Source organism: Triturus cristatus, chromosome 4_2, assembly GCF_964204655.1.
Source record: "Triturus cristatus chromosome 4_2, aTriCri1.1, whole genome shotgun sequence".
Lineage (NCBI taxonomy): Eukaryota > Metazoa > Chordata > Amphibia > Caudata > Salamandridae > Triturus > Triturus cristatus.
The window spans coordinates 610,925,794-610,947,152 of NC_140586.1; the positions used below are offsets into that span (position 1 = coordinate 610,925,794).

General features: G+C 40.2%; 1 protein-coding gene across 1 annotated transcript in view; it reads left to right on the forward strand.

Moving 5' to 3' along the window:
• Positions 1 to 21,359, forward strand: part of NEGR1 (neuronal growth regulator 1) — a 2,102,052-nt gene that overhangs the window by 1,774,887 nt on the left and 305,806 nt on the right. The window contains exon 6 of the mRNA XM_085602283.1: positions 1,543 to 1,694. Coding sequence (XP_085458409.1) covers positions 1,543 to 1,694 — 152 coding nt within the window. The remainder of the gene's footprint in view (positions 1 to 1,542; positions 1,695 to 21,359) is intronic.

Here is a 21,359-nt window from a genome sequence, read left to right on the forward strand (position 1 = left end):
ACCTACTCAGCTGAGGAGGATATGTTCCCTAACACCTAGGATGTCTCCTGTTAGTAGGAGAGTAGGGGTCTTTGGGTACACAAACGTAACCTACTCAGGCGATCCATTTAATAAGAACCCAAGCTAGAACGCTTGCGGTAACATGTTGAATGGGTTACATTTTCTCAAGTAAAACTGTTTATTTGGTGGACCACTGCAAGACTGATTCTAATAACCTCTCAGGATAAGTTGGACTATAGTCCTGTTAGCTCACAGTGCAGTGTACACTTCACCTTACAGGGTAACAAATAGATGTGCTGCCTCAGAACATGACAACCATGACTCTCCAAGGAAATCATGATAACAGATCTAGAACCCTTTTGATCAGTCACTTATGCATACCCAAAGAGATACACAAGAAATGCACAGTATGCTGTTTCAATATTTATTGAAACATTGTGATTACTGAGTAAAGTACTGTCCCCGCAATTATTAATAGAAAGAACTAAAATAATGTGATTAACAATATCAGAATGGTGAGGAAGATGAACAATGCACCCATTTTGCTGATTACTGAAAACTCTATGCTTGTATACAAATACTGTAATATAAGGTACTTCTAACTAGTCCATTCTACCCCAGGGCCCAGGACTATATTGAGACCCGTAGGCAGGACCCACAGATAGCAGAGTCCAGGTGTTGTTGCAGGGTTGAAGGAAATCTTTGATGGCCCTGAGACTACAGAACAACGAGCAAGCAAGCAAGCCATTGGGGTCACTCGGGGTTCAAGTGAGATATGTCCAGTCCTTGTCTTCAGCAGGACAGAGATAGGCAGGCTGCAGAGAAGCACAGCAAGCAGTTCTTCCAGAGCAGCAGTCAAGCAGAGTGACAATCCTTGTAGCACAGCAGTCTTTGCCCCTGGCAGAATTCTTCACAGGTCCAGTTGTGTATTGCCTTGGTAGGGGCATAGACCCAGTACTTTATCCAGTTGTGCCTTTGAAAAGGAGGTGACTTCAAAACAGACCTCTGAAGAGCACAGATCCCCCTTTCTTTCCAGCCCTGGCTCCAGATTATCAGAAGAGGAAGAGCTATCAGAGTGCAGAGGAATGCAAATGAGTTCCCTGAAACAACGACCGTTCCAGTGTTGTGACTTATCACGTAATAAAGATCTCCATCAAAGCCTAATCAAATTGCATTCGACTCTATAGACTGATTTTTCACTAGAAATCTTTCCTCATAATTTAACACAAAAAATTCATGATAGGCTTACACTGAATTCAGTTGTGGAGAGCTGTTTTTCAATACTTGTCAATATACAAGTCCTGAATACTTACATATTGACAAGTACGCTACATTTTCTATGATTTTCTACAACTGCAAAAGTGATTGCTTTCTTGTCCTATAACAAATTAAAGAAAGGGGAACAAAAATAAGAAAAGAAAATAAGAAAAAGCACAGTTAAATGTATTTTGTGTGTGAAGGATCCGAAATTAAACTTTCAGGATGAAAAGTAAATTTTTGAGTTTGTTAATATAGATTTTTTATTATGTTTTATGTTAACAGACTTATAAATGGCCATCATGGATTTTTAATACAGAATTACAACACCAGATCCATCCTCAATGTGGCTAACATAACTGCAGAACACTTCGGCAACTACACATGTGTAGCTATAAACAAACTAGGAACTACTAATGCAAGCCTACCATTGAACCGTAAGTAATGTTTATGAAATCACTTGGTACCTAACAATGAATGAGTAAGTTAACAGTGATGGATGGATTCATGATGTGTGTTTCAACACAAATTGATAGAGTATTGGAAATAAAGTGATTTTAGGATTTAATATTTATATATTTAAAGGAGATGGTATAAAAACAGTTACAATTTAATGATGCAAAGAAATTGGCAAAATTTTGTTTGCAAGAAGTGTTTTACTTCTGATGGTAGTTTATGTTTGTTTTTACCTGGAGTAAATAATGTATTTTAATTGAACAAATTCACAGCAAAACATAGAAACTGAAGATTCTAAATGTGATTATGTTCACAGCACTCCAAAAGCTATAATTTACATTTGGTGCATGCAATACAATATGTTGGGCTGTTTTTAAAGAACGAGAACTCAGGGATTTGATATAGGAATATCATTTTCATGTACTGAACATTGTGAAATATAGCTATGCTTTGTTATATCATCTTGACATGAATTGTACTAATTCACAATAATAAGTGTAGTAACAGAGCAACATTGACAATCACTGTGTGTGTATCACCTGTGTGTTTTTTTACTTAGAAGATAATGTAGGAACACAAGCATCTAAAACTGCCAAGCGGCTGGATTGTTGTGTTTTGATATCAGACGGGCTCCATTCCTAAAAACTGAGATTTGAACAACACAAGGATTGATGTGTCTGAGATAACTGAGCGATTGCACCTCAAGCAGCATCAATCACTGGGCGGTCGTTTAACAAAAATTCTGTCCAACTAAAAAGATCACTCAATTTAACCTGGCGCATTTGATGCATTCCTAAAGACAGGCTCATTTTACTGTTTGTAAATGTGTTTCTAAACACCGAGGGCCCAATTCACCGAACTAACTTAAGACGAAATCTTAAACTTACTACCATTTTGCAATTCACAGAAGGCACTTACTCATTTTGGTATTCACAGAAGGCATTTACTCATTTTGGTATTCACAGAAGGCACTTACTCATCAATGAGTAAGTACCTTTTGTGAATACGAAAATGAGTAAGTGCCTTCTGTGAATACCAAAATGAGTAAATGGTAGTAAGTTTAGGATTTTGTCTTAAGTTAGTTCTGTGAATCGGTCCCCCTATTCAAACGTTTTTGAAAATGGCTTTCATTATTGGTTGTCACAATAAGCAGATCAAATGAGTTCATAAAATACCTGCTTGGGTTCCATGCATAATTCTATTGTCCTGCTTTCTTACAATATTATATAAAAAAGATTCATCTGGTAGATTTGGTGTGGTGATGTCACTGTAGGTGATATCACTGTAGGTGATGTCACTGAACCACTGGCAAGGCATGGAATGTGGTGACATCCAGCAATGAGTGAAATATGTGTGTTCTACGTATCCCTGTGTCTACTATATAAATACATGTTTATTCTACCTGAAGTGTGTGGGAAGCGCCCTTCTTTGCGGTCTCTGTGACAGTCTGATAGGTATATGTATCATCCAATGTATTTCCAGTCTGAATCTGAAACCTGCTGGTGCAATTGTTTAAAAGTGAAGGACATACAACTTCACTAATGGAATTGTGGTTTAATCAGAATGGTATGTTGGAGCTCATACAATGCAATATCAAAATAGTCTACGGTGTGGCGTGCGATTCTTTTCAATGACTAAATTTTGGAACAAGTGAATTAAACTTTTTAGTGTTCAATTGAAATGAGATAAAAATGACAAAGTTACTTTATGACATTCACTGACATTCCAAAAACTGATTGTTGGTACAGAAACTGACTGTTAGCAAAGATTTCAGATGCTCTTTCTAGGAGTTTACAGATGCACCCTTTCTGAAAAGAAATGTTTTGTCAGTTCAAATGGATGATCACATTAATTCAAAACATCTCTTCAGTATGTATTTATCTTCTTCAGCAAAGTCAGTTACTCCTGTGCTTTCAGCTGGTTCACTTAAAGAAGCATCAAAACTGATGGTTATCTGCTTCAGCTAGGGCCCTAGAATAAGTGCATGCAAACATGTAGTGCATCTGTTTATCAAACTTTCACGCAGCACAACATAAGACAACTTGCTCCGCTGTGTGAAAGGGAGGGGGCAGGAATGCGCCATGTTTACCAATTTGCTGCATGTGCTGGCACACAATCTGCTGCGGCAATGTAGGCACCCATGGTGCAGGGTGCCTATATTGCCGGCATGATTTGTTTTGCCCAGAAAAGGACACCTTCCTGCACAAAAACATTCCTCTGAGACGTTTTCCTCTTTCTATGTGTGCTGCAGAATGCAACACACTTAAAAAGAGGAACAAACGAGGAGAAATAAAGATATTTATCCTCATTGCACCTTGTAAATTCATCAAAATCCACAGGTGGATGCATGGGAACACCAACGCTCCACACCAACGCCTTTCCCACGGCAGTGTAATGCAAGGCAGCAGCTTGCGATGACTTCCTTTGCTCCAGATTTGCTAAGCAACGCAGGGCCACGCAAGGTGGCCTTACATTGCTTGGTAAATCTGACTGTTGTATTGCCCTTGCAAAACCTTGCGAGATGTAAGGACAATGCAATACTTTGATACATCTGGGCCCTTGTGCTAACCTACATAATAGTCAGCATTTTTACAAAGGTTCATAGGAAGCATGATATGATGGGAGAGAGCAAAATGTTTGCATGAATAGTTCACTGTACAGTTTCTTTTGCTGTATCCTCAAGGGAACAATTTGATAGATCATTTTAATTTTCAGCATTATGCTTTGAAACATGTGGAATCTAAAAGTTAGCAAAACGGTAGCAACCATATGAAAAAAAGCCTGTGTCAATATAGTGAATGACAAACAAAAACAGAGGCAAAAAAAAAAGCACTTCAGGTTAAGTGCCGCAGGACAGTAGAAGAAAAGAAAAGAATGATGCAGAGGGTTTTGGGGGTAGGAACAATGTAGTACTATCATTCAAAGGGATTAGTAAATTATGAAAAAGGCAGAACTCGGGCAGAAAGAATAGAAGAGTTTAAGAGGGGAGACAGGACAAAGTTAAAGTAGGCTGCGAAGGTGGATGGAATTGAAGTAAGAGTATGAGGCCAGCCAGAAGAGGATTTCCAGTGATAGCACTAAATAGGAAGTTGCTGAGGGGCTGAGAGAGGAGGAAGGTCACAAGTATAGTATAGTGCAAAGTTTGGCAAAGTTGATAGGAGAGGGTTGAAATAGAGCGCAGTGAGCAGTGAAATAAATACCCTACCCATAGTTAACTACAAATTAGATTATTACAGGCTGAACCAGTGTTATTAAACTGGGGAAAAAATGATGCTCCCTTTCACAATGTTCTTCCATCCCCTACAGAATTTTGATAGTGGTTTCATAATGTTCACACAGATTTTAATGATAGCTTCTTGGAATTTCTTTTAACAATTAATTTCACGCATGCCCTAATACCCATATGCTTGTGTGCATCTTTTGAAAATACTTTAAACAAAATGAAGCCTCAAAACATTTTTTTTTGTACAAAATGGTTTGTACCAAACTAGTGGCAATACCCTGGAATTCTTCATACATGTCAGCATGGATGCCATTTCTTTATGAAGCAGGATATGATGATGAAGAGATGCTCTGTATAACTTGCCTATTTTCCTGTTAGATCAGCATCCTAGAATCAGCAAAGTGAAATGATGATTGAAAGACGTCATATATTTTACGCATACATAATTTGACCTCCAAACGCAGTTTATTTTAAAGGGTCAAGTTGCTGTAATGAGCTCTTGCTGGTCCCCAATTGTGCCACCTTAACGGTGGGGTTGTGTAAGAGAGTGGGGCCTTGCAGACAACTTTAGAGCTTGGATTACTACTTTAAACCTTTGCGTTATGCTACATTTTCTACTCGGTCTTAGTTTGGGACCCTTGTACAAATCAATTGGTTGGATTTCTAGGAGTTCCAGATAGACTTGTAGAAAATTTGACAAATGAAACACAGGCTTTCTAGATACCTGAATTCATAGTTGTAAACATTTAACATCCAGTTGCATTTACAAAAGAAGCATCAATAAATGTAATGCTTCAAGACCAAAGAAAATCATATTTTATATGTTGACAATATGTTTACAATATACTTTATGGAGAAATGCCATGTGGCGGGAAGAACTGTGCATTTCCAAATTGAAACCTAACATATGTCTCTATAAATGATAATGAAAAACACGAAAAAAAGCTTGTTTACAATGCAAGCAGTTGCTGATGGCAATCTTAAAGGTGCTACTCCATTTCTTTCCACCTATACTTACCAAATTAAGAGATTGTTAAGTAATGTTGAATAGACATTGAAAACTTGACTCCTAACAGTAAATTCACCCCGAGTCCCTAAATTAGAGGTCATGCGTATCCTGCAGGAGATCCAAGACATTTGGAGTGCCAATAAATGAAAGCCATATTCCCACACAATGAAAACTCCTTATTGGCAGTTAAAATGCTGCCATCTACATTAGTTTTAGTTATTGTTTGTAATGCATTTCTGTTGAAGGAAACTGGATTGTTAATCTGCAGGGGAAAAAGGTTGAGGCCACATTGTTTCTGGGATAGATATGCCACCTTGCCTCGGCCTCAACACTTAAAGAGCAGTTCCAGTCCCAGGTTGGCAGTAGGAGTCAGGAGTTCTTGAGTCATCTTTCTTCTAGATTTAAGGTTTATTCCTTTTCTTTCCAGATGTTCTCTTCCCAGGTCCAGGAATGCTCCAAAAAAGTGGTGATGAGCTACCAATTTATTCCTGTACACTAGTTGTTGATTGGAGAACGTCCGAGACACAATCCCAATGATCAAACTTAGACAGTTATCATTTTTGTGAAATCAGGCTAATGTGTATAATAAACTTTGCAAAAACACCTAACATGTCATATTACTCAATTGCAATATTCACACCTTCTTTTTCAGCACATCCTCTCTCTTCCTCTCTCAGTTTAGTGCACACACCTTGAGGAACTCTGGTCCTACCCCAGCTGCTCCACTATTTACATGAAGTGCCCTGTTTACTATAAGGGTAAAAACTGATTTTTTTTATCCTTCTGAGGTTGGAGCATAAAGTCTAGGATGGCCCTGTGAATAATGGGTGGAGTTACTGTTCAAAAACTCAAGTCAAAACAAGAGTGAATGATTTGCGTTGTCCTTCCAATTGTTCTGTCCTGCTCCCAAAAGGCTAATCAAACATCTACTCTTGATATTTAAAACTAAGTGAAAAAAGCATAAAATAACTTCTCAATGATTTTCTTAAACAGAGACATAAAATAAATACTTTATTTATATCTAGGCCTGTTCATGGAACATAACTTGATTTACAGAGTGAAAACAACTCTTGGATAATTGTTTATTTTGAGGATATTCAAGAATCAAAACCTACCATGGCACATCCTTATATTATATAATAAGCAATCAGTCCTGTGGTCTTACAAGGCACACATTGGGGGTGACTTGTCTCATCTATAAAAATAGATGTTCCTGTATGGCAAAGAACTTTTTGTTGCCATGTGCCATTCCAATGGTTTCAAGCTGAAGTCCAGCCAGGCCACATGGAACCTAACTTGATTTACAGAGTGAAAACAACTCTTGGATAATTGTTTATTTTGAGGATATTCTATAATCAAAACCTACCATGGCACATCCTTATATTATATAATAAGCACTCAGTCCTGTGGTCTTACAAGGCACACATTGGGGGTGACTTGTCTCATCTATAAAAATAGATGTTCCTGTATGGCAAAGAACTTTTTGCTGCCATGTGCCATTCCAATGGTTTCAAGCTGAAGTCCAGCCAGGCCACATGTTGCTAACTGGAGCAATGCATGTTTTGTTCTATATATAGATTACGTAATTACATGCAGCAGCTCAACTTGATCTTTAACTTCCAGACCACTGGTGCAGTTTCTGTGCCACCTTAATGGAAAGTTCAATACACCTCTATGATCAAACAAATGTTATAACAACATTAAAAGGGCAGAGCACATGCACTCTGCCACTTACTGACTACAACACATAGAGTCCTAATACCAGCAAAAATAAGCCCCATAAAAAGTCCTGGCTGACCAGCTAGAGAAGGTGACCGTGCTATAATGCGTTATGACAAATACTCACATTTGAACTGTTGTCAATATTCTATAAGGAGACGTGCCACATGTCAGACAGACTGATTCATTCAAACCCAAAATATACAAAGATATTTAAAATGATTGTGCCGCTTGAATAATTGGGTCAGTAAAGAAAATCACTTGTTTTATACATGAGAGGTTGCTGATGACAAACAAAATAGCATTATTACTATTAATCCCACCTGTACTTTCCAAAATAGGAAATTATTCAAGGTAATTAACCCACCATGTTTTGATTGCTATCAGTTCTTAAAGTATAAGTGTTAGACCCAACACTTTCAGGATAGCTAAGACGCATCGAAGCCAGTCAGAACCCACTGTTCCAAATAGAATGGGTAAGATACACTTGTGCGATAACCTGTGGCCACTCTCTGGTAGGTAGCTTGGCACCGAGCAGTCAGGCTTATCCTTATGGCTCGAGTATAAAGTGTTGGTATAACACCCCCCTCCCAACACACTGCATTCACCACAAAAATACTCCATACTGTATGTAAAAAACAATAGTCTTTGTATTCCACACACACACACCATGAAATCAGAAAGAGATATACATTGTACATGCACTTCAAAGTTATACTCAATTGTCAAAGTTCTCAAAACAAAACAAACATTGTATATGCACTTTAGAGTTATATGCAATGTCTGACTTTCTCATTGCAGAAAGGTCAAGCAGTCACTTGTCTCTGACTACGCCTTGTGACCCAACCCCTCAGGCTTTCAACTTCACAAGCCAACAATAAATTGCCCCTGCTGATGTCTTGTTGACTAGACAGTCAGAAACACCTAACACGGAAAGAAACAGTTACTTACTTCCCTCCATCCGGATTTGACCCCCAGGCGTCCGAAGGCACCTGCATGAGGGCTGGACAGCTTAACCCCCCATAGGCAAAAGGTTGTGATACAGGAAGCTGGCACGCTCTCCGTCTGGAGAAATGCTTTCCCCTGAAGCATAGGTGTGACCTGCCATAGACCCCGGCTGTCAACTGCAGGTGCAAAAAGGCACACAAAACCTCTTGGGTCTCGTCATGATGTTTTCCAAAACCAAGCACCCTCTGGTTGGATCCAGGGAGAGGAAGCTAATGACCTCAGACAGAGGCCTCAATGGAGGCCGAGGACAGTCTTACCTCCCAGCTCAGGTTCCCCCAACACCCGTCGGACACCACACGCTCTGAAGCACAAGTAGGCACAGGTCCCCTAGGTTGCAAGCATGGGTCCCATGGACTCTGCAAGCATCCTTCATACTCCTCAAACTCCTCATGTCCCAGCACCTCAGATGGCTGTTGACCTTGGTGCACACACTCCTCTTGCAGAGTGAGATGATGATGAATGTCAGGATGGTCTTTGTCCCAACCAACATAACTTCCACCTGTCTCCGCCACACCAGTGGGGTCCTTACAGTCTTGTGGAGACAATGTGATACTTTGTGACACCACAAGTCTCCAGTTAGTCCTGTTGCTGTCCCTCCTGCCCTAATAATTCCTTGTGTAAATGTTCCAGTATCAAACTAGCGTGGTATGGAGAACAAAGCACCAGTAGTTATACCCACCATGGCCTTTGATGATCTGATCAGTTCAAAGGTCCACCTTTGAAATGCACTGTCCCTCTCTAAATTTTAACCTGACTGCCATCCTACCCGGGGTGGTCTCATCACAAACTTTAGTGGGGCCAAGAACCTGCCCCTTGGAATGCTGGTGCCAATTCCATCCACAGAAAGGCCCTTCAGAGTCAGAGGTCCGCAGTTTCCTGTGAACCCCTAGTTTATGGCCCCTATCAGGAATGTCCAAATGTGGCTATCTATCTTGCACCCAGTTGTGAATTAAGAGACAGGCCACCAGGTACACAGAGGTACACACATCGTAAGGCCCACTTTCCCTAAGTGACATTTCCATCACCGGTATGTTGAACCCACTCACACCACCAAACAGGATTCGCTATGACAAATTCATTGATACCAAATATCATACTGTTGGTATTCTGCCCCTAGGAAATAATGCTATACAGCCTTTCCCTACATCCCCTCATGCTAATCCAATGCGAGAAGCAGGCCCCAATGTATGGAACACATCACCTGGTGTCAGTCATGACTCTGCATGTAACACATACACACACCGCTTCCCAAAACCGTACCCTATTACCAGGGAGAACTCCAATATAGCAGGACACATGCAGAGCCTTTACACATAGCTTTGTAAATGCCAAGTCGAGTAACAGTAACCCTTTCATACAGGGCAAACTGTGGCGCAATCGATGAGCAACCTCCGTGGATGGCAAAACCAGTACTGCAGGCCCATGGAGGCACATTCAAAATACGTGCCCCTGGTTTAGTTTGTACCTCACAATAAGGGGCTTACAGCAAACTCAAACCAGCTAATCATATAATCACCACTCCACAGTATGTACAAGATAAGCACAGCGCTTTGGTACTGCATGGAAGTGGCAAACGTGCCCAAGTCCTAAACTAGCAAAACAAGGTCAAAACCTGAGGTTGAAAGCCAAATAGGTTAGGGAGACCACGCCAACTTATGACAGGTCTAACAATAAGCCATCGTTATCAGACAGGATTGCCAAAATTCTGGGAAACTAATAAATGAATGGCTTGTACCTCCACAAATGGAAAACAAGCAGGTGGACCAAAAATGCTCTAAATGTTTGATTTATGTTTATGCATTTTGTAATCTCTGCTGTAGGAAACTGGATTGTTAAACTAAACAGGGCCTTAGTCTTGATGTGAGCCATGGTTGCGCCTCCACAAAGTCAAAAATAAATTCAGGTTTCTTTGTGAAATCCCCATCTTACTTTTAGTAGAAAGGCGCAAGCAAGTAGGCCTTCCTCCGAGACAATTTATTTTGGTGCATGAAAAGCAACACCAATACAGCATTCATAGTCAAGGAAAAAGTAATATAAAATTCCAAAACACATTTCTTTGAAATAAATAAAATGTAACCATTTAAATGACTCAATATTCAGATGATACAAGAAGAGTTATTTTAAAAGAGGAACAATCAATGTTGTACTAAACAATATGAACAGAAATTCAATTAATACCTGTGGGGTACAGTTGACTGGGACCTAAACACCCTCTGAGACCGTGCTGGAGCCAGGTCAAATTTAGACTGTTGGTTCATTGATACAACCACGTCAGGTTTGATAGATAGCTGGTACTTAGGGAGTCTTAGTGGTTGACTAGTAACACTTTCACTTTCAGTTTATGTAATGCTGTGCAGTTCATTCCTAGAGACTATTGAGGTTGGAAATCTCAGGAGGACAAGCCTAGAAATTCTTATAGAGCAATGCATTAAGTGGCCGGGCATTGTATCCATCATAGCATAAAAAAATCATTGATTAATTGCTATAGGTCAGGCAACATAAGCCAATGTACCCTTTGGAGTCACAGGAAAGGCCAGTAACAACATACATCTGTTCCACAGCTTAAGGCACAGTTGCAGCTCATTATCATTCGCATGGACAAAGATATCTATCTTTTGGGTCTTACACACCCAGGTTTAAAAGACAAATTCCACAGCAACCATGATTCACTGGTCAGTAAATTAAATCCGTTTCTCTTTGTATCAAATGTCCAATTTCCTTGGGCCTTTTAGGAGCTTCCACGTCAAGTTTCTAGAGTCCATTGGAAGGCAGGAGTGAATTTCTCTAGCAAGCAGTATGTTGTTTCCCTCTCTTCATTTGCTCTGTTCATCTCTCTGCCCAAACTGAGGTTGCTTTAGAATATAAAGATTATAACCAGCCATAATAGGACTTGCTCTCTCAGCATATTCAGCTACAGTCTCCACACATACTCAACACTGTTTTGAACGCACTGTGACATAGTTCCTGCCCCACTGTAAAAAATCTTCCCCAATGTCTTCTGCTCGAGGATTTTACCATAGCTGCTCTGACCCCATAATGAGTATTCTTCCTCTCTCTCAATACTTCTCAAAGTTTGCCCACACTTACTCAGATGATAAAGAAAGATCCTGCACTTTTGGGCCATATCTATTTCTATCCCATGTTTTCATAGACTCCTCCTTTGCTCCAATGACCACCTCTATGAAAGAAAATAACTATCATGAGGCCTCAAGGCATACAGACATGATCTCAAAATTCACAACCGTGGCAAGAAGGCCTTTGTGCAGAAAGGACTTTGCAGTGGGTCAGTTAGTCACCTTTCATTCAGAGGTACTGAGGCATGAAAGACAGAAGTTATCCCTGAGTCCCAGGAGGACCATATCCACTTCTTTTAAACATGTATATATTGACATGGCGTATAGATTTAATTAAGAGATTTAAATGTATCCATACACTGGTATGTATGTAATTTGATGATACAATGAATTGGCTGTGTTCATGAAAAAGCAAAATGTGATGATTCACAAAAAAGCTCTCATGGTTATTTGAGTGCAGGAGTGGGCTATTGTCGCTACAGTTCCAGTCAGGAAAAAACCTGGAAATGTAATATTTATTGTGTATGCGTGCAGCCAAATATACAGCTTACATGGCAACTTTGATTAAGAGTTGGAATGTGGGTGATCAAACCTCTGTATTTTCATTGTGCATGATACAGTTTGTATTATGAATGCAGGTACTCAAACTGGAGCAGTTTGGCTAGGTGAGGTGTATGCACCAATTGCTTTTGACATTTCACCAATTCACCAGTAAAAGATGTGAGAAGGGATGTAAACAATTGTGCAGGAACCTACAGGAATGTAAAGTTCTATTGGCAACACTTCATCACTCACCTTCAGTGATGTCTTGGACAATAAAAGAAAGAGAAGTAGGGAATATAACGTAAAATGTGAAGCTAAGGAGGTAAAATGGAAATCAATGAAAATGATAACTAGTTAGACTACATTTGTGAATAAACATGAACATCCAGTTCCCTACCCAAACTATGCAAACTATTAGAATTTAGGGGGACTTAATGGTTGTACCTTTAACTCTCACCTTGCCTTTTATTAAGGATAAAAGCGATATAAACACAATGGTACATGCATGCTCATGTAACGTTTTGCAGTTGTTGCTACAGACGCTCCACTGTGATCTTTGGTGCCTGAGATGAAATGTCCACAGGAAAGAGAAAAAATTCACAAAATGTTGTTGAATTGTTATTAATAAAAAACAAAGGTCCAACTCTGCAATTAAAAATAGAGGGGATGATAAGGTATTACAAAATCTATGATCAGCCAACTCAGTGTGTTGATGACTACCAAATAAGTATGGTACTGCCCAATTTTATAGAGCAAGAGGTTTTAAGGTGTCCTTTCCTGTTCTTAAATATGTTCCTTCAAACATATGTTTAATGAATTTTATGGCAATCTGGAGACTTTATTTACTTTTTTTCTGAAATATATACATTGCAGAATATTCATTTTATTCGCATTGAGTTGTTAGCCTTTGTTCAGAGCCCCAAGGACAGCACTAAGTGTTAGCCATGTTTATGTTTAGGTCGCTTTTTACATGGGCTTTGATTCTTGAATGCAGTTGATCATTTTTACATACATGTTCATGAATAACTATACTGTCAAGAAATGGGAATTGAAGAAAGTTTGAATTTATGTAACATAGCTTGGTGAAGAGACACAAGGTGACTTTGAATTCACAGATTTTATCAATGAGCATTTATAGCTAAAAGAAATTTGGTGTCTGAAATGGATATATTTGAGTGGCTATTTAACACTGAAAAGAGACACTTAAAGGCAGTCAATATGGTAAAATGATTTGCTAAACAGTATCTAGTAAGCCACTAACCATGTTCATCAATGGAGAAGATGAGGATCGTGTTTATGTACAACAGAGTTTCCTTGATTCTTGGTATAATAAAAAATTGTTCACATTTAAAAAAAAAGGCCACACAGTTTCAGAATGTGTAAAATAACCCAGTGTTAGATATTCCTGCCGTCAAACAGCACGCCAAAAAGGTGAAGTCTGTTGATAATGTGGGTTGGCAACACAGTGGGTTGGACACAGAGGGGTTTGGAAACAGTCCTAGGTGCTGTGACCAACACCTGATATGCATGACTGGAGGCTGTTTGAAATTGGGTATGTCCACACAATTTATGGAGCTCATGGTCTGGCCACAAAAGTTTGCCTCAGTTACTCATTACCCTATCACATATTTTCTATTCTATGCTTCTGGAATTCCTGTGCCACTTGCTATCCATTTTCCTAAATGGGCGGGTACCTGCCATTGGGAATGTACTGCACACACTTGCCAAGTGGCTGCTATTTTATTTTTCTTGTTGCCTCTCATTGCTAAGTTCAGACATGAGTGACTCTATACCTATAATATAAGTTGGTCTATAATGATCAGCTTCTTTGAAATGTATATAATAGGCACTATTTTGCACTGATCTGGTAAAAAAATGTATTACTAGTTTTACTCGTAAAGTCATATTCCACAATACAGAACTACAAAACTATGACCCCATTATGGTGTGCTTTTCCAAACGTATACTATACCCATGAGCATTTCAATATTCTTAACACTCAACTAATGTATAACTTTACAAACACTGTCCAAAACACTGTCTATTGACATTACACAATATTCGGGAGACATCACATGTCATCAATTCATTGCATTGGCACAGTACAGTTGCTTCTTGGTATGACAACGCAGATTTTATCAGGCTGCTTCATGTTTTCGATTGCACGAGTATATAACATAAACAGCTCAAAAATATGCCCAATTAATATTACACATTCACTACAAATTAGACAGTCAATTTTGTAGCTAATTTATAAGTTAACACATATCTCTGCTCACAATTACTGAAATGTCTTCATTTAAAAAAAAATATGTAGTTCATAAGACTGTTAACACTCTTAAAAATGTAACTCTTGCATGGAGGTTGTCCAGGCTGCTATGCAGCACATAAATAAATAAGGGTGCAGTTTTTTGCCACCTACTACTACACACAATGCTGCAAATAAATGTTAATAGGCTATTATGTTTGAGCTAACAAGGGTTCTTATTCCACGGAAGACTTGCAAATGTCATGGAGTTTACATCAAGCTCATATTTCAGGGAACATTTTAACCCCTCTTGTCCACTAAAACGTTTAGTGATTCTGAACTGCTTAAACATTATGTGAAGTAAGATGGTTTCAAAATGTGTGTTTATTGTTTAATCTTCGGCAAGCTGAGGCAGGAAAAGAAACAGGATTTGCAAGCCCTGTGATTGTTTTTTTGAAACATACTCTGGAGTGAACAGCTATTGTCACTGACTTGGGTTTTGTATTTCATATGATGTGGCAGGGAACACAACTGTAATGCAATTCTGTATTTTAATTTCCCAGTCTTTGAATTGTTGTAGACTAAAACATAATGTAGAAATATGAAATGATTACCAAATTATTTCAGAGTGATGAATGGAGGAATTCAGTTCCATAACTGCTTGTAGCACGAGCCTTATGTATGTTTCATTGCTCTATTTGGTTAACCAAACCATATTTCCCCGGCGATAGGAGCAAATTCCACTTTGTGAAATCCTACCTTCAGATAAGCATATGAAAAAACATAAAGGAGGTGCAGATCGCAATGATCTTCTGCCTAGTGAGCAAGTTATATACGGTAATGCTCCACAGGTACTGCACATTGTATTATTAAGAATACAAATTCTCCTCACATAAAGAGAAAATCTGAACTAGAAATGTAGAAAAAGAAACTTTTTAAATATTTGAAACGTATCTCTCTCCTTCCTCTTGGTCGTTCATTGCCCATCATGCTAAGAATTGAGATGTGCTCTTCAGACCAAGACATGCTATTGCAAAAAATAATTGGAGGTTAAGGAATGGCTTAAGTTGGACATTGAGATTATTTGAGCAGTTGCTGATCAGAAGTCCATTCTTGGAGATGTTGTCACAATTATTAATTGCAGGAAAAATATTCACACGCAATATCGATTTACTGATCAACAATCCACTGCTGTTTGTGGATCATTTATTGTGTAAATCCACAATCAAACGGGCTACTATTTGAAATGAAATTACAAAGTATGCACCTGATGAAGGATTTGGGAAGGAAAGGCGAATACATTGTCGAGTCCTGATGAAACATTTACATTTTCAAAGTCATTTCTCCATTTGAATTACACACAATCTCACAAAGTTTTGTTATTTTGACAACAGAGGGATGTGATGAAGTCTTAACTTGTAATCCACACATTGGTCATCATGCCTGCTATGATCTGACTTTTTAATCTGAAATTACAGTGCTCTTTTCGCGCTGCAGCCACTCCAGTCACGGTACATGTTTTCGGCCAGTTACTATATGTGTAGCTCCACTTATGGCAATGCGAGAAAGCGAATGAAAGTTGAAACACATGTCATACAACTGACCTAAAAAGTTTGTATGCAAATGTAAGTGTCAAAAAGAGTGTTCCCTTAAGTGTTTATTGCACAATTTCATCTGGATTTGCATTTGGTGATGAATGCCGTAACAATTCAATATTGTGCTGAACGTTATATTTAGTAAATAAGCTGAATTGATATAGGTATCTGTAATGAACCATGCCATGTTACGGTACGTTTCAATTTAATAGACGTTTGTTTTCAAGATGCACAAAAAACTACACATGGCAGATATATATATAGCGCACAACATTAGTTATATAAACATTAATGTTCACACCTTATGATTTCACATTATATTTCATCCGATTTTATAAACGTTTTAAAAATTTGATTTTCATTTAAAGTCATTGCATGGAAACAATTATATTTTCTTCATGTTGCACTGAGAATCTGCTCATTTAACATTTTCTATATATTACATAAATGAAATAAAATGATTCAGACCAATTCTGCAGCTGGTAAATACCTAAGATACCAAGGGGAATATGTACATACCCCTATTGCCTCCACAACATCACTTTTATGGACATTGTGGTGGCGATAGGGCCTGCGCCTTTTGTACCAGGCAGCTTTAACCCACTTAGGTGTCGATTCTGATCCGGTAAAACCCGGGTACGAACTGTCGAACGGAGCGTTTTCTCCGTCCGACTCGTACCCGGGAAAACCACCTTACAAACACGCAAGTACGATTCGTACAGAAACACCATTTCCGTACGAATCGTAAAAAACACCGACCGGCTAAAATATACCCACAATTCCGATCCGGGACACCGCGTACGCGACATTCGCACGGAGTCAGGCAGCGTTTTACGGACCAGCAAGTACGATTCGTACCCACAGCACTTCGCACGGTAATATTTTTACGGGACCCAAAAAGTGCCAGAAAAGCTAAGTAAGCCACGATGCACGGCGAAAAGGGGGCCCGGTACGCACCGTACCCCCATCCCTACATGTCCGCACCGTACCCCCAGCCCCCCCCCATGTCCGTGCCGTACCCCAGCACCCCCCCCATGTCCGCACCGTACCCCCACCCCCCGTATGTACGGTGCGTACCCCCACCCCCCATATGTACGGTGTGTACCCCCACCCCCCATATGTACGGTGCGTACTCCCACCCCCCGTATGTACGGTGCGTACTCCCACCCCCGTATGTACGGTGCGTGCCCCCACCCCCCGTATGTACGGTGCGTACCCCCACCCGCCGTATGTACGGTGCGTACCCCCACCCCCCATATGTTCGGTGCGTACCCCCACCCCCCCCCGTATGTACGGGGGGTGGGGGTACCCACCGTACATACGGGGGGTTCGCACCATACATATAGGGGGTGGGGGTACGCACCGTACATACGGGGGTGGGGGTACGCACCCTACATATGGGGGGTGGGGGTATGGTGTGGACATAGGGGGGGCTAGGGGTACGGTGCGGATGTACGCGGGAGGGGTGGGAGGCTGGGGGGGGGCCGTAGGACTCATACCCCTCACCCACGGTACGGATCATACTTGTGCACTCGGACTTCAGTTTTACGAATCGTACGTAAAACTGTCCGGGTACGTGTCGTAGACTTTTCCCGATGTCATTCGTGTGTATTTTCCATGTACGAATCGTACTTGCCCGTTTGTACGGGACTTGTACGATTCGTACGTAAAAAAATACAGATATGATTCGTACGGGAATTTTTTTTACCGGATCGGAATCGGCACCTTAATGTGGCTTAACGCTGCCTGGTACATAAGGCACCCTTTCATGCTATGGTTAGCTTGAAAGGGGCATGCAGTGGGTGTTGTGATGAGCATTCCATCGCAACACCCATTGTATTTGATGGTGCAAGGGTGGCGTACATAGAAGGCAGCGCCAAAATTAAGACCTGGAAAATCCTGATCTTAAGTTGGTGAAATGAGGAGAAATGCATTATTTTCATGTGTGCTACCTTGTGCAGCACACATGGAAAAAGCAAAATGCCATGGTTTGTTTATGTACCGGAAGGTGTCTCTTTCTGTACATAAACAAACCTTTAAAAAAATGCAGTTCTTTCACTTTCATGTGTGATGCATGAAGCAGCACACGTTAAAGTGACAGAATTGCATTTTAGGATTGTTTATGTGCAGGAAGGGACACCTCACTACACATAAACAATCCTCCCCTTGTAAATATGGTGCAGACTTGCGTTTCAGAAGTGGCGGAGCATATCGTTAAGCCAAGGAGGCTAACGACACGCTCCGCCACTTCCTTGTAGATATCCCCTAAGACAGTTTGTTTTCAAATTATTCTAATAATATCTTGACGAAAAATCAGATGATGGTTCACTTTATTGTTACTGAAACATTAGTCATATTTTTTGATTTGCTGCCAATATTACTGCAGTTCGCCTTCCTACTAGATGCAACTTACTTGTTCCTCTGCCACTATTTAAGAATCACTATTAATGTTGTAGCTCAACTAAATTGGCTAGTGAGAATCAGCAGTAAACTGGAAGCGGGTATGGGTGTCAAGATGTCCGATAAGTTGTGAATCATCACAGCTTCGTGATAGCCTTTCAGAAACCTGAAAAAGTATTTTATTTAATTCCCCCAATGTGCTGACTGTGCCACTGATTAAGGGGAGAGTAGGTGATCCCTGCTCTTTTGTGAGCTATAATTGGAGTATGGGTTGTACCAACGGAGGAGAATCCACCGCTCTGTCATTCACTGTTTTTAACAAATGGTGGTGGCTCCTCGCTGAGAAGTCTGGAAGAGACATGGGCAGTACCTCACCAACTAACGGTGTATCCTCCTTCTTCAGTGAGGGAGCTGAAACAGTAGACGCAGTAACCTCCTGGGCAAGGTAAACTCAGCCTGAAGGTTGTGCTCGGAGAGAGGGTACAGAGCGACAGACTTTCCAAGTGATGAGAGGCAACCTGGATGGCTTGAAGAGAGGAAGGTCAGCCTGATATGCTCTTGATGCCTAGGAAATGGAGACATTAAAATGGGGCAGTAGGACTACATTTCTGCACCTTGGGGTTGTTCTATTATGTGTTTGAAAGCCTGCTTGTATTGTATGCATCCCTGTATTGGCATCACTTTCTGGATATTACTTTGTGTGGCTCTTGTGTTGCTGCATGAGGTTTGGGGGGATACCAAGGTTTTTTATTGTTGAGGACGGAACTGGTCGCTATCCAAGACATTCAGGCCAGGGCAATATTTTCCAACAAGATTTTTTGTTGTCAACAGCCAGCACCTCTGTCTCACTATTGTTGAGCTTGAGGCTGCTATTTGTGATCTAATCTTTTACTTCCTTAAGGCAGGCATTTTGATCACAGGATGTCTGCTGAGGTCCTGTTTGAGTAGGATGAATGATAGAATGATTTTCAAAAAAATTACAGAAATGTTTATTAGTATGTTTCTCAATGGGTTTACTAGCATTTGGAAGCAGAGAGATTGGTACATAACTTCATTTCTAGACCAGAGGCTACCATAATGCATTATAACTTTTAATACCACTCCACTGCAGCACCTTTAAAGAACACTCCCCATAACAATCTAGACTTAGATCTTATTAGTGCATAAATAAGCCTTGCATAGAACACTCTTCCTCTTTTAAATGCTGCTCTTACTGAGAGTAGTACCTGTATATTAGTATGTTTCGCTGAGTTGTAAATGTTGTGGAACAAGAATTTTAAGGTTTGGTATGTAAGAGAGAGAATTGTTTTGTTACTGTTGTTGTTGTTAAATCGAATGGTAAGTATGTTAAGTATTTTAGTTAATCTTTAAGGTGATGTAACACTTCTAATTTACAAATGTGTGGTGGTTTTAATTATTTTGGGCTTCGTTGAGGGTGCAGTTCGAGCAGGTTTGCATGTGAAGTGTTTTAGGAGAAAAGGTAAATTTTGTTTTGGTTAGTAGCATGGTAGCGCAAGCGTGAGCTTTGCTCTTACTGTGAGAAGTAAACAGTTGTTGGGCGCGAGTCAGTCTTTGCACATTTCTTGGATCCTCGTCAGTTGCCCTAGAGCTGGTTGCAAGCTCTGGCAGTGACGCGGATGGCGTCAGATGCTGCTGAGCTGTGTTCCAAGCTGCAGCGGAGGCACGGGTGACGTTGGGCGAGGAGTACTCACAAGATTTATAGGCCATCTTGGATTGGGCTAAATCTCATTGAGAAGTTAAGAAAAACAGCGGCGTGTTTATACATGACAGATAGAATAAAAAAAAGGGTTAAAAGTTTAGTTGGTCAGCAGTACAAGTGAAGGAGGATATTTTAGAGGACCGTTAGATTTAGACTTTTGCAAGGACTTTTAGCAGTTTTATTGTACTTTAGTAAGAGGTGTGTGTAGGTTTGAAATGGATTCAGTGCAGGGTTGTAGTAGAGTACAAAATAAAGGTAATATGAATGAGGAGCAGTTCAGAGACTCATTCAGCAGGAGATAAAAATGAAAGCAGAGGACATGTTCCAAATACATTGGGAAAGAAAGGAAGGAAAGATTTGGAGTCTGGTGAGGAATTGTATTCTTTATCTGAGGAGGATGAAAAATGTAGTTGGTGTAGGAGGTAAAATGATGAGGAAGATGAAGCATGTGGAGGATTTATTTTTATCAGGAAAAAGGAAGGAGGGTTTGATTTCCATCAAATGGAGAGGTGTCTATGATGGCACCGAGAGAGTGGGTGACCTAATCGGCACACAAAGGAGGAGTGTCCATAGCAGCACAAAAAAGAATGGATTCTATAAAACTTTGGATAGTCCTATACCAGCAGTTTAAATGGACTGGGATGAGTATATTCTGTATCTACAAAATAGTGAGATGCAAAATGATCAGATGGACAATGAGTTTAGAGGTTTGGATCATATTGTTTCAGGAGAGATTTTAGGAGGCCCTCTAGGTGGGGAAATGTTCTCACTATTTAACATTCAACACCCCAGAAGGGGCCCATGGAGCATGTGGGAAAGTTCATTAAAGTGTGGATTAGGAAGCCATTAGACAGAGAGGTGAGAAGGATGTTAAGGGCGGAAAGCTCCAGACCAGTGATTGAAGAGAAGGTATGCATGGCACCCAATTTGGACCCGAAATTGATACGTTTCTTATTCAGGCTTGGGAGAGATCCAAGGAAGGGCTTTCACTTAAGATCTGCCAAGATAAGCTATTGAATGCCTTGGGACCTCTAGCTAGGATTATGGATATGATGGAGGAGGCTCATGCCAATGAGGCTCTGCTAGATATGGAACTGCTCAGAGGTT